Source organism: Podarcis cretensis (assembly GCF_951804945.1).
Source record: "Podarcis cretensis genome assembly, chromosome: 13".
In the NCBI taxonomy this organism is placed as follows: Eukaryota; Metazoa; Chordata; class Lepidosauria; order Squamata; family Lacertidae; genus Podarcis; species Podarcis cretensis.
Genome location: NC_137182.1, coordinates 17,198,691 through 17,213,954, shown reverse-complemented (window position 1 = coordinate 17,213,954; position 15,264 = coordinate 17,198,691). Strand labels below are relative to the sequence as shown.

The 15,264-nt window shown below is 45.3% G+C and overlaps 1 protein-coding gene across 5 annotated transcripts in view; it reads right to left on the bottom strand.

Moving 5' to 3' along the window:
* Window positions 1–266: 266 nt before the first annotated feature.
* The window catches only part of LOC307200597 (uncharacterized protein), a 112,752-nt gene continuing 97,754 nt past the window's right edge, over window positions 267–15,264 (bottom strand). For 4 of the 5 annotated variants that reach the window (XM_079949176.1, XM_079949177.1, XM_079949179.1 and 1 more), the window contains 11 exons: window positions 13,721–13,825; window positions 12,337–12,408; window positions 11,561–11,645; window positions 10,342–10,418; window positions 7,900–8,043; window positions 7,099–7,170; window positions 6,219–6,336; window positions 5,104–5,300; window positions 2,951–3,138; window positions 1,729–1,833; window positions 267–726 (listed from right to left, as the gene is read on the bottom strand). In XM_079949176.1, coding sequence (XP_079805302.1) covers window positions 433–726; window positions 1,729–1,833; window positions 2,951–3,138; window positions 5,104–5,300; window positions 6,219–6,336; window positions 7,099–7,170; window positions 7,900–8,043; window positions 10,342–10,418; window positions 11,561–11,645; window positions 12,337–12,408; window positions 13,721–13,825 — 1,457 coding nt within the window. In that variant the 3' untranslated portion in view covers window positions 267–432. The remainder of the gene's footprint in view (window positions 727–1,728; window positions 1,834–2,950; window positions 3,139–5,103; window positions 5,301–6,218; window positions 6,337–7,098; window positions 7,171–7,899; window positions 8,044–10,341; window positions 10,419–11,560; window positions 11,646–12,336; window positions 12,409–13,720; window positions 13,826–15,264) is intronic. The other variant, XM_079949178.1, reaches the window with a different exon arrangement.

Below are 15,264 nucleotides of genomic sequence, written 5' to 3'. Positions count from 1 at the left end.
CAACCATATGTCAGGAGTGCTCTGATGGTGTTTCCTGCTTGGCAGGGGGTTGGACTCGATGGCCCTTGTGGTCTCTTCCAACTCTATGATTCTATGATATGGAGATGCTGTAAAAATGCAGATCGGAAGACTTCTGTATGAATCACGAAATGGCTCTTGGCAGTCAAGATCAAATGCTTCCCCCCACCCACTTCCTGCTTTCCCGTTCCCTCCTAGTTGGGCAAGACTCAGGAACAGGAGAAAAGCAGAAGCCACGACACAGGAGGTTTGGCTTTTCTACCTTAATTTCTCACTGTATTTTGCCAGTGTACAAAGGTGAAGCCCTGCATTTCCCAACATGGGAGTTGCGTCCCGGATGCCAGCCCGAGATCATCCTACGGAGCGCCCTCCGGTGAAAGAGGAGGATGCCACAGTAAGCAACATCTGGGGGGGCTACTTCTTGCTTCCTTTATGCCTCCCGCCTGCCCTGATCAGCTTTTCCCCGGCAGCGGATGACCGGCAGCTGTCCTGATACGTTTTCCTGTCGTATTCTCGGAGTTCTCGGGGCGTCAGTAGTTCCTGGCAGACGTTCCACGACCAGGAGTACGTGGAGAATGTCTGGTAGAAACTGGGGTTCCCTGAATCCAGCCCAATCTCTGCGCCGCGCACTCTCTTCCAGAGTTTCAGGGACTTGTTGCGCTCACGGAGAGCAATTGCCATCCGGTAGGCATCTGTTGCTTTCTTCACCTGAGCGGGAGACAGGTTGGAAGGGGAGATGAAGCTGTCAGAACAGTACAGTCGTATCTCATGTTACGTCCACTTCATCTTACATTCTTTCAGGTTACGTCCCACGGCGACCCGGAAGTACCGGAAAGGGTTACTTGCGGGTTTCACCGCATGCTCAGAAGTGCAAAATGATGTCATGCACATGCGCAGAAGCGGCGAATCGCAACCGCTGCAGGTTGCGTTCTTTTCATGTTGTGAATGGGCCTCCGGAACGGATCCCGTTCGCAACCAGAGGTACCACTGTAATGGCTAACGGCAAGGGAAATTTTATGCAGGCGGGAAGTTAATCGGCATTCCCTAGTCAGGCATTCTTCCCTCTATATAGAGTAGAGTGTGCTCTAGCCCTGCCTCGCCACTGTGTCCCCCTGCAGGCTCCAACAGCACACTGTCCATACATTGGGAGAAGATATGAAGGAAGAAAGGCTGCCAAACATACGTAGACTGTGCTCACTGCAGCTTACTGAAATCGGTGGGGCAAGTTAGCCACGGCTCCAGCTGAAGCTCCATTGATTTCGGCGGGACCCGGGCAGCAAACCTGTTGGCACTCTGCCAGGAGAAAGTTCCATTCTACTCGGACACGTTAGGATTCCACCATATGGACATGTGGCTTAGACAGAACCCAACCTACTGAAGGGTGTCAGCCCTTAACCTCACTTAGGTTCATTTGGGCTAATTTTCTTTCTCATGTAAGGACTAAAGAACACAGCTTATTGCCCACCTTCAATGCATGAGCATCTATGGAGCAGTATACTAGAGTGGAAATCTTTTGGCAACTCCTGGTCTTTTTATAATCTATATTGTTGCAGGGAATGTGGGCAGGCGGACAGCTTTGGGAATCTTGTTATCATTTCTATACGTTTCCTTTTTCCTGTTTGCATTTTTCTATGTTTGCTGGAAAATCACCACCACCACCACCCACCCACCCACCGAGAGAGAGAGAGAGAGAGAGAGAGACTAGCATACCTCCCGTCGGATCTCTTCCAGATTGTCGAAAGTAAAACGCCGCTTTCCATGTGTCAGCTGTGGTGTGAGAGTGAGGGAAAGCTTTTTGGGCTTGTTGGATTTAGGCTGTACAGAAAAGAATGAAAGAAAGGAAAGGAGAAAGAAAACAAAATCTTAACCATCAAGTCTGGAAAGACCAGCAGCGGCAGCTAAGTCCCACACACTACAGTTCAGGGTAGGAGAGGGGTGAGGAAGCTGATGCCCCCTCTCTTCCTGCTCTCTGCAGCATGGTCAGGCCTGACCTGGCCCTGGAGAGCAGGTGGCAGCTTTGCTGCTCAGCTACTGTAGCTGGGCACAAGGTGCCTCACAGCAAAGGAGGGTGGGTGGCCTGATACGGGGAGAGAGCTGCTGCGCCAGGCACAAGCACTGCAGCCAAGGTGTGGCTCCTTCTGGTGCAAAGCTAGGCTCAAATGAAGGAGCCTACTGTGAGGGGTGCCTGTTTGTTCCCCCTCTCAATATTGCGCCCTGCACGCCTCTGACTGGCAGCACAAAAAGTGTTGGCACATTCCCACCCCCCAATTTGGGAAGATGCCCATGCAAATGTATTAGTGCTCAGCAAAAAGATTAGTTCTGAATTATAGAGATTGAGATCTAGTAAGACTTAGCTGGGTGTGATTGGCAATGAACAAAAATCATTAGGATCTGTTTCATATTTTTTTAAAAAAATCAATCCATCTAGGTCTGTACTGTATTTGGGGGAAATAAGGTGACGTAACCGCTTCATGGATCACTGCCTTGTTGTGGCGAAGGGGCTTGAATAACTTCAAGAAGCTCTGAGCTATGCCGTGCAGGGCCACCCAAGACGGACAGGTCATAGCCGAGAGTTTAGACTAAACGTGATCCACCTGGAGAAGGAACTGGCAAACCACTCCAGTATTTTGCCAAGAAAACTCCATGGACATAAAAAGGAGAAGCTTTGAGAAGAAAGTGAGAGTTTCCAAGGCATGCTCTAGTTCATGGGGTCACGGAGAGTCGAACATGACTAAGACGACTAAACAACAACAACCTGACGTAAATCTTCAATGCCCACTAATCCAAACAAAACTAAACTGGGAGGCGCTGGAACCTCTTGTTCCTTGAAAATGGGGAACACAGACTAATGTGTATTCCAGAGTTTCATTGTGTGTGACGTTGGAAACAGCTGCTAGGTCTGAGCCTGGTGCAGAAGGTGTCTTGCTCTCACCTCTTGCTTTAGCCATCTTTTCTTATGGAAGAAGTGGTCCTCAAAAGAGGAGAGGGGCTCCTGCCTCCTCAGCTGTTCCAGCTTCTGGAGATTCTTCTTTGGCCTTCCTGGTGTCAGGCCATCTTGGTTGGGGATCAAGGGGAAGATGGGCACCTGAGAATAGGGGCTCTCTGATGGGGCGATTTTTTCTGGCAAAACAGGAAAGGAAAAAGGGAACCAAACGTTAGGAAAGGGAGTTCCTGAGGTAGGAGGGTAGCAAAGCTAGGTCTGAATTGAGCAGGAAGGCCATGGGGCAGTGGGTAGGTCTCCTGCCCCCTCAAATAACCCTGCCCTTTCCCCCTTTCCCCCAGAAATGCCTTCCCAGAGAACACCTCCATGATGCACCCCTTCTTGCATCAAATCCCTCCCCCAAACCCACCTTTTCTACAAAGCCTATAGCACCAACCCCTAGGCCCAATATACTGCTGTAACAAAGTGTAAATGCATGGAACCGAACTGTGCATCCATTAATCCAGTTAGCAAATTATTTGTTGAGTCCCTTGGGGCACAGACCTGTCCTCTTATACCCTGTGGAGCCAGCGTGGTGTAGTGGTTCGAGTATTGGACTAGGACCTGGGAGAACGGGGTTCAAAGCTCCACTCGTCCATGGGACCTTGGGTCACTTATTGCCTCTCAGCCTGACCCATCTCAGAGGGTGGTTGTGGGGATTAAACAAGGAAAGTGAGAACCATTGACACCACCATGAGCTCCTTGGAGGAATGGGTAGGATAATAATGCAATCAATTAATAATAAATGCATAGCACTATCTACATGCATTACATGTAAATCAACAATAATAGAGTTATGCCCTTCTCTAGGTAACTACATCCTAACAATGCTACATATATATTAGGATAATAACATCATATATATTTATATAAGAATCTATGGGAGTACATTACACTGCATTTTTGTATATTTTTTCTTTCCTCACACTTTTTGTTCTTTTTTTTCTTTTCACGTTCTTCTCTTCTGTATCACTTTATTTCTTTATGATCAAAATTCTTTCAGTAAAATAAAAAGGTAAAGGGACCCCTGACTATTAGGTCCAATCGTGGCCGACTCTGGGGTTTCAGCGCTCATCTCGCTTTATTGGCTGAGGGAGCCGGCATACAGCTTCCGGGTCATGTGGCCAGCATGACTAAGCTGCTTCTGGCGAACCAGAGCAGTGCACGGAAATGCCGTTTACCTTCCCGCCGGAGCGGTACCTATTTATCTACTTGCACTTTGACGTGCTTTGGAACTGCTAGGTAGGCAGGAGAAGGACCGAGCAACGGGAGCTCACCCCGTCACAGGGATTTGATCCGCTGACCTTCTGATCAGCAAGTCCTAGGCTCTGTGGTTTAACCCACAGCGCCACCCACATCCCTTTTTCACTAAAATAGTAATAACAAAAAAATGAGGAATGGCTTATCTGAGAATATGAGAACCTGAACCCAAAACTAGTTCTCACAGTAAAGCAAAACCAGAGCAGGATTGCTAGTGGTCAGCACAGTACTTCACGGCCAACACTTCCTGTTTCCCAGTCCATGACCCTGTGGTAATGGCACTTGCATACATGAAAGGGTTAACGTGAGCCAGAAATGAGCTCAAGTGACCATGGAGGACCTTAGCAGTCTCCCAGCAGCCTTTGCCTCTTCTTTCACCCCCCCCAGCAGTCTGCCTTCCTGGAAGAAGTAAGTAGCCACATGTCTACAGCCTGAATGACTTAGCAAATGCAAATGCTACATGATTTCTTTTGTAATGAAACCAAGTTCTTTTCTTTTCAAATTGTTTGGAACCTTTTCTTCCTTACTTTTACAGCCAATGGGTGGAGACTTCTTTATTGTAATTGCGGAAACCTCTGTAAGTAAAATCATTACTTATTTGCAAAGCCAAGTGTCTGTGATTTATTCTAGCCTAAGTATTTTCATGGAGAATGTTTGTTTAAAGGTGGATGAAGGACAGATGTAAAATCTAACCAAGTTTTAATGTGCTTCGTACCAATCGTCAGTGTGCTAATTGATGCAAGAGAGTAAGAATCTTTTTTTGAATCCCTCTCTCTGACAGACCCAACTTTGTTCTTAGCAGCTACTTTTATCGGCCATAAACTGGTTACACAGGCGTTTTTCACCTCGGAGCTGTTCCACATACTCCTCCAACTCCTTGTCTTTCATGACGCAGATACGGGCGGCGCCAGCAAAAGCAGACAGGGAGGTGGATTTGGATTTTTTCATGGGACCTTTCTTCTGAGCAGACTTGCCCTCAGTAATGCTATCAGAGCGCCAAGCTTTCTTGCCAGTAGATTCCAGGAACTTTTGCCGGTAGTAGCTAGGAGGCAAGCAAAGGAACAAGACCGAGACAAAGGCTAAACGTTAAAGAATGTGAAGGAACTGAACTCTGTAGTCCCGGGCTACTTGCGTGGACTTGAATATTATACATAGGAAAACATATTTTACTTGTGTGGACTGTTGCATATCATACAGGCTTATCTTTACTGTCTGTTGCATATCATACAGGCTTATATTTACTGCATATTTTCTTGTTTGTTCACTAGGGATGAGCCTGGAAATCTAGCTAAGGTCCTGAGGCAATGAAAACTCCACTGGATATGTGAGAGGTTGCACACCCTTCATCTGAAAGTGGGGGAATTAAAAACTCCAAACTTCATTGAACCAGTAACCCAAAATTTCTATCCCACAGTTCCTCCAAGGAGAGCTGTTCACCTAAGAGCCGCTGCCCCACTGCAGGCCAGAAACTGCTAGCCAATGAACCAACACATGAATGAATGACTCAAGAAGGAGATATTTCTTTCCTTCCTTCCTTCCTTCCTTCCTTCCTTCCTTCCTTCCTTCCCTCTTTTCTGCCAAATCGTTTTTATCGATTTCCCAAATTTTACCAAACCAACCACAAATTAAAGCATCTTTAATATACACCTCAAAAAAACTGGTTTCCTGCACTCCATTGTCGATGTGTCCATAGTTTCCGCTTCTTGTTGCATTACTTTCCCAGTTATTTCTAATTCACATTCCATTCCTCACAATTAACCTTATATTATAATATTTTTGTGGTAACCAAGCAAACAATACAAACAACAACAACAACAACACTCAGTGAGTTTCATGGCTGAGCAGGGATCTGAATACTGATCTCCTAAAACCAGCACTCTAACCAAACTGGCTCCCTAATAAATAATCAATCAATCAATCAATCAATCACACACACACATACCCTGCCCTAGTTTCTCACCTGACAATATTAACAGTAGTTTTCCTTGGCAGCACAGAAGTCTCCACAAGCTTTGACAACAGCTCAAATAACAAGATCCCTCGGGCGTCAACAGTCTCCATGTCACCTTTCCTGGGGGCTGAGAGGAATGGGGGGATACAGAGCGATTAGAGAAGCTCCCATTTCCTCCCCCCTTTCAAGCCATGGCTATAACTGCTGCAGTTGGGGAAAGGAAGGAGAAGTGAGTGGCTCCGATTTTAATCCAGAAAACAACAACTACAACAACACCTCTGTTATGTACTGAGTTGAATAGGATCCAAAATGCAGCAGTCTGATTGGTCCTAGAACAATAGGATTCAAAATGCAGCAGTCTGATTGGTCCTAGAACAATGCAGCAGTATGATTGGTCCTCAGGAGCCACCCAATCCAGCTCCAGGTGGAAGTGAATCCACAACCTGATTGGCGTACAGGAGAATCCCGGAATTAGTCAATCACGTGCAGCCCCTTGTGTAAATAATGTATATAAAGCAGATATTTTGGGAGAACTTTCATTCCTCCTCACCACTATGAGCTGAATAAAGAGCATGAAATCCACTCTCGACTCCGAGTATATTTCAGCCTCAGATATCCATCTTAATGGCCACCACCAGCAAATTAGCCTTGTGTAGCTAAAGGCACTTTCCCACAGAAACTCCCAAGATGCTGCGGAGTCCATACAGAGAGAGCAGGGATCAGTCCTAGGACTTAGCTAAATTGGTAAAGAAAAAGCGTTTTATACGCATTATAACGCTGTGGCACCAGATGGCGCTGTGGAGCTACGTTTTTGCCAATGCAATTTTTCATACAAAGTTTGCAAACGCTTCTTTGATGTGACCCTAAATGACAACACGGTTGATCTCACCTACGGCCTGGATGAAGCGGTTGCTGTCTGTGATGATGTTAAGGAAGTCTGTGAAATTCACCTTTCCATCTCCTGTAGGACAACACACACACACAAAATAAAGAGCTGATTAGACGGCCTGAGACAGTGAATCACAATAATGCCTTACTCCTAACAGTAGTTGCCGCTGGGCAACCTTGTCACTCTCAGACATCCATTCATTCACTTGTATTCTGTGACTCAGTTCTGCGCATGCTGGAGAAGGGTATGTTTATGTCATTTTAGGAGACGAGATTTTTTTGCAAATTTCTTCAGTTTTTGGGTCTGGGAAATTCAAATCTGCTTTTATATTTGTGACTGGACCACATTTAGCTTGGTAAGTTTGATGAAGAAGCACATAAACCGCTTTCGGAAAACTAATGATTTTGCTTTTACCTTCTGAAAATGTCAAGTAACGCTAAATTATAACAGAGGGTTTCAACCTTTTTGACCCCATGGCTCCCTTAACCAACTACATTCTTTCTGCAGCACCCCTGTGGGGCTGAGGAGCCCAGTTATGTCACCCCTTGCCTGCAGAGCTGGCAGCCTCTCACCCTTTCTTGAACACCTAATAATAATAATAATAATAATAATAATAATAATATTATTATTTATACCTCGCCCATCTCCACTCCTCCTGGAGTGTTCCCTCAGCCTCCTCTCCCCTCTCCTTGGAAGTCCTCCGGCCAGTTGCTCCTGCTTTCCCTGGTCTCTGAGCTGCCCATCTCACCCCAAAGAGAGGTGCCCCCCCCAATATTTTGCTTCAGCTCCTAGAGCACTCACTATCTGTGTCTGCGTACACCAGCTCATCAAAGGCTTCCTCCTCGGTTAAGTTGATTCCCAGGTTATAGGCCGTGCTCTGCAGGGCTCCGAGATCAATGGTTCCATCAAAGTCCTTGCTGAAGGAATCGTAAGCATTGCGGAATGCTGTACAGAAGTTTGAGGTGGGGGAAAGAAGAGGGAAGACTCAGGGGGAGACCAAAAAATGATTTGCTCAGAGAGAGAATCCGTGAAAAGGACTGAGCACCAAATTTCTCCTATGAATGCTCCCCACCTCTGCATTCGAAACCCCATGTTTACATAAAATTCTATCCTTAGTTCACTAGCAAAGTCGGTAGTCCTCAAGCTTCTCTGACCCAGAACCCACCTTTAACACAGACATGCATTTGGGGAACCATTTAATTATTTACCACACAGACTTCTCCCCACTTACGTGTGACCAACTCGAGCGCAAATGCATATAGGTGCAGCGCTGGGAAACAAATAATTTGATACAAACCCAGAAGTGGCGGGAGAGAGCTGCTGGAGAGTCCTCATGGCTCACACTTTCATTTATGTGTGCGGGGGCCCAGAACATAACCCCTGTGTAATGGGGTTGGGAAAACACCTGTATATTTGTATGGTGTAACCACAGCTATTGCACCCCCCCCCCTTAGATAAGGATGTGACTCAGCAGGGTTTCAGCTCACCCGTTGAAGACCAGTGGTCTAAATAGCAAGTTTCATTGCTTTCAATAAAAATGAATCTGTACTAACTTTGTATAGATTGTGTCCCTCCATTGACTGATTAATCTACCATTGCTTTGCTACAATCCTGGAAATTGTTTCATGACGATATTGACCGCTGCAAGTCTTTCATGCAATGCGTGTATGTTCTTGCTTGCATTTCCCTAGCTTGTTTGTCTGTATGTTTAATCCTTCTCTCTTATAACTGAATTTGTATTTTAAAATTCAGTAAAATACATTTGTGAAACAAATCAAAACAAATGATATTGGGAAGCGTGTGGGAACATTTATATAATTTAGCAGAGTTTAAACAGTCCCCTGTTTCAGTTTATGCAGCGACAAGCGGGTTGCTAACTTGTTTGAGTCCTATCAGTAATTATACCTTCCTGGTTGATAATCCCTTTCTGTCCCTCTTAAAGAAAACACACATGAATCTGAATCATATTAACATAAACTACTTTACTTTCAGATTCATTCAGCTTTACAGCGTTGTTCCTGAAGGCAGTTTTGTCGATCGGTTGGTCGGTTGCTGCTAGGAGTGTTAACTGGTAACTGCTTGGATGCAGTCTTCTCATGACTTACTACTATCTAGTATATAGTTTATCTGTTATGTAACCTAAGCCTGCCTTCAGGAACAACTCTGTAAACCTGAATGAATCTGAAAGTAAAGTTGTTGTTGCTTAGTCGTTTAGTCGTGTCCAACTCTTCGGGACCCCATGGACCAGAGAACGCCAGGCACTTCTGTCTTCCACTGCCTCCCGCAGTTTGGTCAAACTCATGCTGGTAGCTTCGAGAACACTGTCCAACCATCTCGTCCTCTGTTGTCCCCTTCTCCTTGTGCCCTCCAACTTTCCCAACATCAGGGTCTTTTCCAGGGAGTCTTCTCTTCTCGTGAGGTGGCCAAAGCATTGGAGCCTCAGCTTCATGATCTGTCCTTCCAGTGAGCACTCAGGGCTGATTTCCTTAAGAATGGAGAGGTTTGATCTTCTTGCAGTCCATGGGACTCTCAAGAGTCTCCTCCAACACCATAATTCAAAAGCATCAATTCTTCGGCGATCAGCCTTCTTTATGGTCCAGCTCTCACTTCCATACATCACTACTGGGAAAACCATAGCTTTAACTATACGGATCTTTGTTGGCAAGGTGATGTCTCTGCTTTTTAAGATGCTGTCTAGGTTTGTCATTGCTTTCCTTTCCTAGGTTTGGCGTCTTTTAATTTCGTGACTGCTGTCACCATCTGTAGTGATCATGGAGCCCAAGAAAGTAAAATCTCTCACTGCCTCCATTTCTTCCCCTTCTTTTTGCCAGGAGGTGATGGGACCAGTGTTAATATGATTCAGATTCAGGTTTGTGGGATATAAAGCTGTCACTCAAGTCCAACATTCCACACCTAGGACCTCTCTGGTTTTGACCTTCCCAACCTCTGAGCAAAATAAAAAAGAGTTGTTTGGGTTTGTAGTATAAATTGGCCCTAGCAGAAGAATCTACAGCGGCTTTCAGACCTATGAGTAGGTTGTCTCCAGGGTCCTAAGAAGACTTAAGAGTTGCATCGGGGGGTAGCCAATGTGGTACCCTCCATATGTTAAGAACTACAATTCCCATGAGACTCAGCCAGCATGGCCAATGGTGAGGAAAAATGGGAGTCATATATGGTCCACCATATCTGAAGGTGTTCCAGATTGGATAGCCCAGAATTATGTTTTGCAAACAGGAGAATTACCTTCCAGTTGTGGTTTGGTCAAGTTCCTTGCTGCTCTGGATTTGCCCATGTCACTGGGAGCCTCAGAAAACTGAATTCTGCCAAAAATACAAAGAAAGAAGCACAACATTGATTAGCCGACTCATGGCTTCTCCAAACTTACCTTTTAATGTATTTTTTATCTTTGTTGGAGGCCGCCCAGAGTAGCTGGGGAAACTCAGTCAGATGGGCAGGGTACAAATAATAAATTATTATTATTATTATTATTATTATTATTATTATTATTATTTTGCCCTGCTCTTCCTGAGCAGAGGTCTGTGCTTTAATGCCCTGTGCCTGAGCATTTTTTTATTTAATTTTTTCCCTGCGAAAGCCCACTTTTAAAAGCTGCATCATCTGTTTGGGTTTTCCACAAATTGAGCTTTGCTCCGATTGAGCTTTCAAGAGCAGGTTGTCTGGGTTTTGTTTTGTTTTTTAAAAAATTGTCATTCATTTGAGAATCCATTAATGGAACGAATAAGGTACTGGAACTTAAGAAGAGGCAGGCAACTTGGGATTAAAGGGGGATAACGGTCATTCCAAAAATCAAGAAGGATCTATCCTCCACTAAAACCATACAGATCAGTTTTCCCATACTATTTTCATGTCAATACTTGTAGTTCATTTAAATAAGGCGGTAAATTAAGACCAGAGTTAAGATAACGGGCCACATCCAACGCAGGGTGCTTGCGCAAGGAGAATTTCCCGACTCCTATTCTTTGCCATTAGGGACGCGGGTGGCACTGTGGGTTAAACCACAGAGCCTAGGGCTTGCCAATCAGAAGGTCGGCGGTTCAAATCCCCGCGATGGGGTGAACTCCCATTGCTCAGTCCCAGCTTCTGCCAACCTAGCAGTTTGAAAGCACATCAAAGTGCAAGTAGATAAATAGGTACCGCTCTGGCGGGAAGGTAAACGGCGTTTCCGTGCACTGCTCTGGCTCGCCAGAAGCAGCTTAGTCATGCTGGCCACATGACCTGGAAGCTGTACGCCGGTTCCCTTGGCCAATAAAGCGAGATGAGGGCTGCAACCCCAGAGTCGGCCACGACTGGACCTAATGGTCAGGGGTCCCTTTACCTTTACTATTCTTTGCCATTGCACCCCCTTTTCCTGAGGGTCAGGGGGCTCCCAGAAAAGCCAGAGATGTGGGGCAGGGCCCTGCAGTTAGGTAGAGGGAGCTTGCATTTGTGAGCCCTGACTAACCTGCTTGGTGCTTCTTGGTGGTGCCTCTCTGTCACCTTTGGAAACCTGATGGACTTCGCATGTAACTTTTTACCCACATAAGTTCCTGTGAAGAAAAGGAGATTTGCATAAACCGTCAGTGGTAGACAGGAACACCCCCGATGGCAAACAGAATGCGTGGACCTCTCTCCAGAAAACCTGTTTATTCAGCATTCATTCTGATTTACTTGCACAAAACGTACACGGCGTTGTATTTACAGTTACCTCGGGTTACGAACTTAATTCATTCCGGAGGTCCGTTCTTAACCCAAAACTGTTCTTAACCTGAGGCGTGCTTTCGCTAATGGGGCCTCCCACTACCAGCGGCGCACGATTTCCGTTCTCATCCTGGGACAAAGTTCACAACTCGGAGCAAAGCAACTACTTCCGGGTTACGTGGAGTTTGTAACCTGAAGCGATTGTAACCACTGTATTTCCTTGATTAAATGTATATCCTAGCCTTCCTTTCAAAGGATAGACTATGCTGAGTCTCTACTGAGCATTTGTCCGGATTTGTTTATGGGGCAGTTATGTGGCAATGAACTATTCTTTTTATTTTTATTATTATTAGCATTTTACCCCGCTATTCAGCCAAAAAGCATCTCTTGGAGGCTGTAGAACAGAAGTGAGGCAAGAAAGCTGGGAGGGCACTAAGCACTGCCATAGGCTGCAAAGCTACCAAGTCCAAGAAATGGGCTTTCCCCCAATCTGTTGCTTCTATATTTCCATCACCAAAGGTAAAACAACAACAAACTCACCCTCCATCTCAGAGCGGGCTAGAGTGACATTGCAAGCCCTTACAAACTCTTTCAAATTCACCGTCCCGTCCTCTGCAAGGCAAAACGAGAGAAGGACTTGAGAAAGGCCAATGTACTTAAAAACCCCATTGCAGAGAAAGAAGGGGGACAGCACAGCCTTACACGGCTTCCTTCCAGATTAAAAGGAAAAAATGCCTCTTAAAGAACTGCATTGCAGTTTTCTTCACAAACATTCTTGTTACTGTTATTTATTGAATTTATATACCACACTATACCCGGGGGTCTCAGAGCGGTTCACAGAATAAAATCAAGATATAAAACCACAGAACACATAATAAAAATTAAAACAACAACCCAATAGCCCCCCCAAACACATTTTAAAAGTGCATAGAATATAAACATAAACCACATTTCTACCTCACTAACATGGAGGAACAGATTCCCCAAGACAGATTATAGCAACAAGTAATAATAATAAAAATATATATATTTATATGCTGCCCATCTGACTGGGTTGCCCCAGTCAATAGCCATATGCCATATATTTTATAACTGTTTGTGTATGTATGTGTGTGTTTTGTGATAGACAGAAAGAGAGAAAGTGTGTGTGTGTGTGTGCGTGTGTGTGTGTGTGTGTGTGTGTCTCCAATTAAAACAAGCTCTGCCATTTAAAGTACTGGTAACTTAAAATAAAAATACAGACCGTTATAAAACAACAGTCATTTGAAAAAACAAGAACAGATAAAATAGCCTTAGCTCAGCTAAAAACAGGCAATCTGCCTCACCCTCTGAATGCCAACTGATATGTAAGGGTTGATACAAATTTCCAAAGGGCAAGGCCCAAAATATTGCCTTGAAAACAGCCTTTTGAAACTGAAGGCAGTAGTGACTGAAATCTATTTGTTCACAGTAGTCTGTAGAAAATATTATAATAACAGACCACATAATAATGGACAGATCTCCCAAAATATGAATCACTTTATTAAAAATTCAGAATGAATGGCAAACCTATGGAACTGCCTTGATCAGCCTTGGACTCCCAGATGTTGTTGGTCTACAATTCCCATCATCCCTAGCTAGCAGGACCAGTGGTCAGAGATGATGGGAGTTGTAGTCTAAGACATCTGGGGACCTAAGGTTGAGTAAGTCTGTGCTAGAGTATGGTGGGTGATGGGTGGACTCTAAGGACTTGGGCAGGATTTGTGGCCTTGTTATCCCATCAGAGAGTTGTCGATGGATGTGCCACAAGAGAGTCATCCAGACTGTAGACTAAACGGCTGCATCAACCTGTGTGATGTGCAGATGTGAAGGTTTGGGGAGTCATATTTTAGAACTCTTAGTTCCATGGTCTAATGAAGATGAGAAGACCATGGAACACACTCACCATTCATCATTGCAATCTTCTGCGCTTCCTCCAGTTCTTCCTGCGTTAAGAAGATTCCCATGCCACCTAGGACAGTGTCCAGGTCGCTAATATCCACTTTTTCATCTTTCAAGGAAAAGAAATAGATGTTTCACCATATTAAACTGTGGAAAACTAATCCCATCTGGTGCCTCATTTGACCCCACAACAATAATACCCCGTTTTACAAATGAACACTGAAGCAGAGTAAGTTAATGCAGCAGAACTCAGAACCAGTGATCTAGATTTCTGTTCCACCTTATGCCACACAGCTCACAATTTGAAAACACAATCCGAAGTGAGGAAGAGAAAGAAAGAGGTTTCGGACACTTCCATATGACCTGTTTGTCCAAAGTCTGGGGGAAGGTTAGACAACATTACAGCTTTCCACTGCATTTTCCTGTTACTTTCCTTATTATAAAAGGTAAAGGTACCCCTGCCCGTACGGGCCAGTCTTGACAGACTCTGGGGTTGTGCGCTCATCTCACTCTAGAGGCCGGGAGCCAGCGCTGTCCACAGACACTTCCGGGTCACGTGGCTAGCGTGACAAAGCTGCATCTGGCGAGCCAGAGCCGCACACGGAAACGCCGTTTACCTTCCCGCTGGTAAGCGGTCCCTATTTATCTACTTGCACCCGGAGGTGCTTTCGAGCTGCTAGGTTGGCAGGCGCTGGGACCAAGCAGCGGGAGCGCACCCCGCCGCAGGGATTCGAACCGCCGACCTTACGATTGGCAAGTCCTAGGCACTGAGGCTTTAACCCACAGCGCCACCTGCGTCCCTTCCTTATTATATATATATATAAAAGTTTCATTTAGGGTAGGAAGGAAGTTTGTTGTTCAAAAGTTCCTAATCAACTTTAACTGTGTAACCTAAATTTGCCAGCATGTGACTCATTCCCACCCCCAAAATAGTGGCAGCCTGGACGCACCCATTGTGTTTCCAGTGTTGTACACTGGATGAACGAGATCAAAAGTTATTCACAGAACTGTCTAGCATCAGTTAGCTTTCTGTCTCAGTTTACAAACAGTAAATTTAAATGTGCAATAGTCAGTGGCATAGCAGGTGTGTGTGTGCGTGCCATAGGGGCAGTTGCCCAAGGCGCAAAATTGTTAGGAGGCGCAAAATTTCAACATCTGGTGTTGCCTCAATACAGCTGTGTGTTTCCATCGCTGGGCTCCATACAAACCAGGAAGTGACCTCTCTAGACAACGGAACAACTCTTCTTTTCTTATCTCTGGGGCTGCGATCTTCGTGGTGACACGGACGCTGTTTGGCAATTGAATGTGCATTTGCACTCTGTCCATTTCCCTGCCACCCACCGCTTCTCATGGCCCCAGAGCTGGCAACCCATGCTACGCCACTGGCAGTGGCATATTTACAACCCATCAGAAGTAATGCCTATTTTTATTCCAACTACATGCGCCTTGGACTGTAGCCGTACATCAGTTTTAATCCTCAGCTTCCTGCTCCAAGAGTGGATATTTCTACTTCCTCCCTTTTAATCAATTCCCCCCCCTTTTCGTACA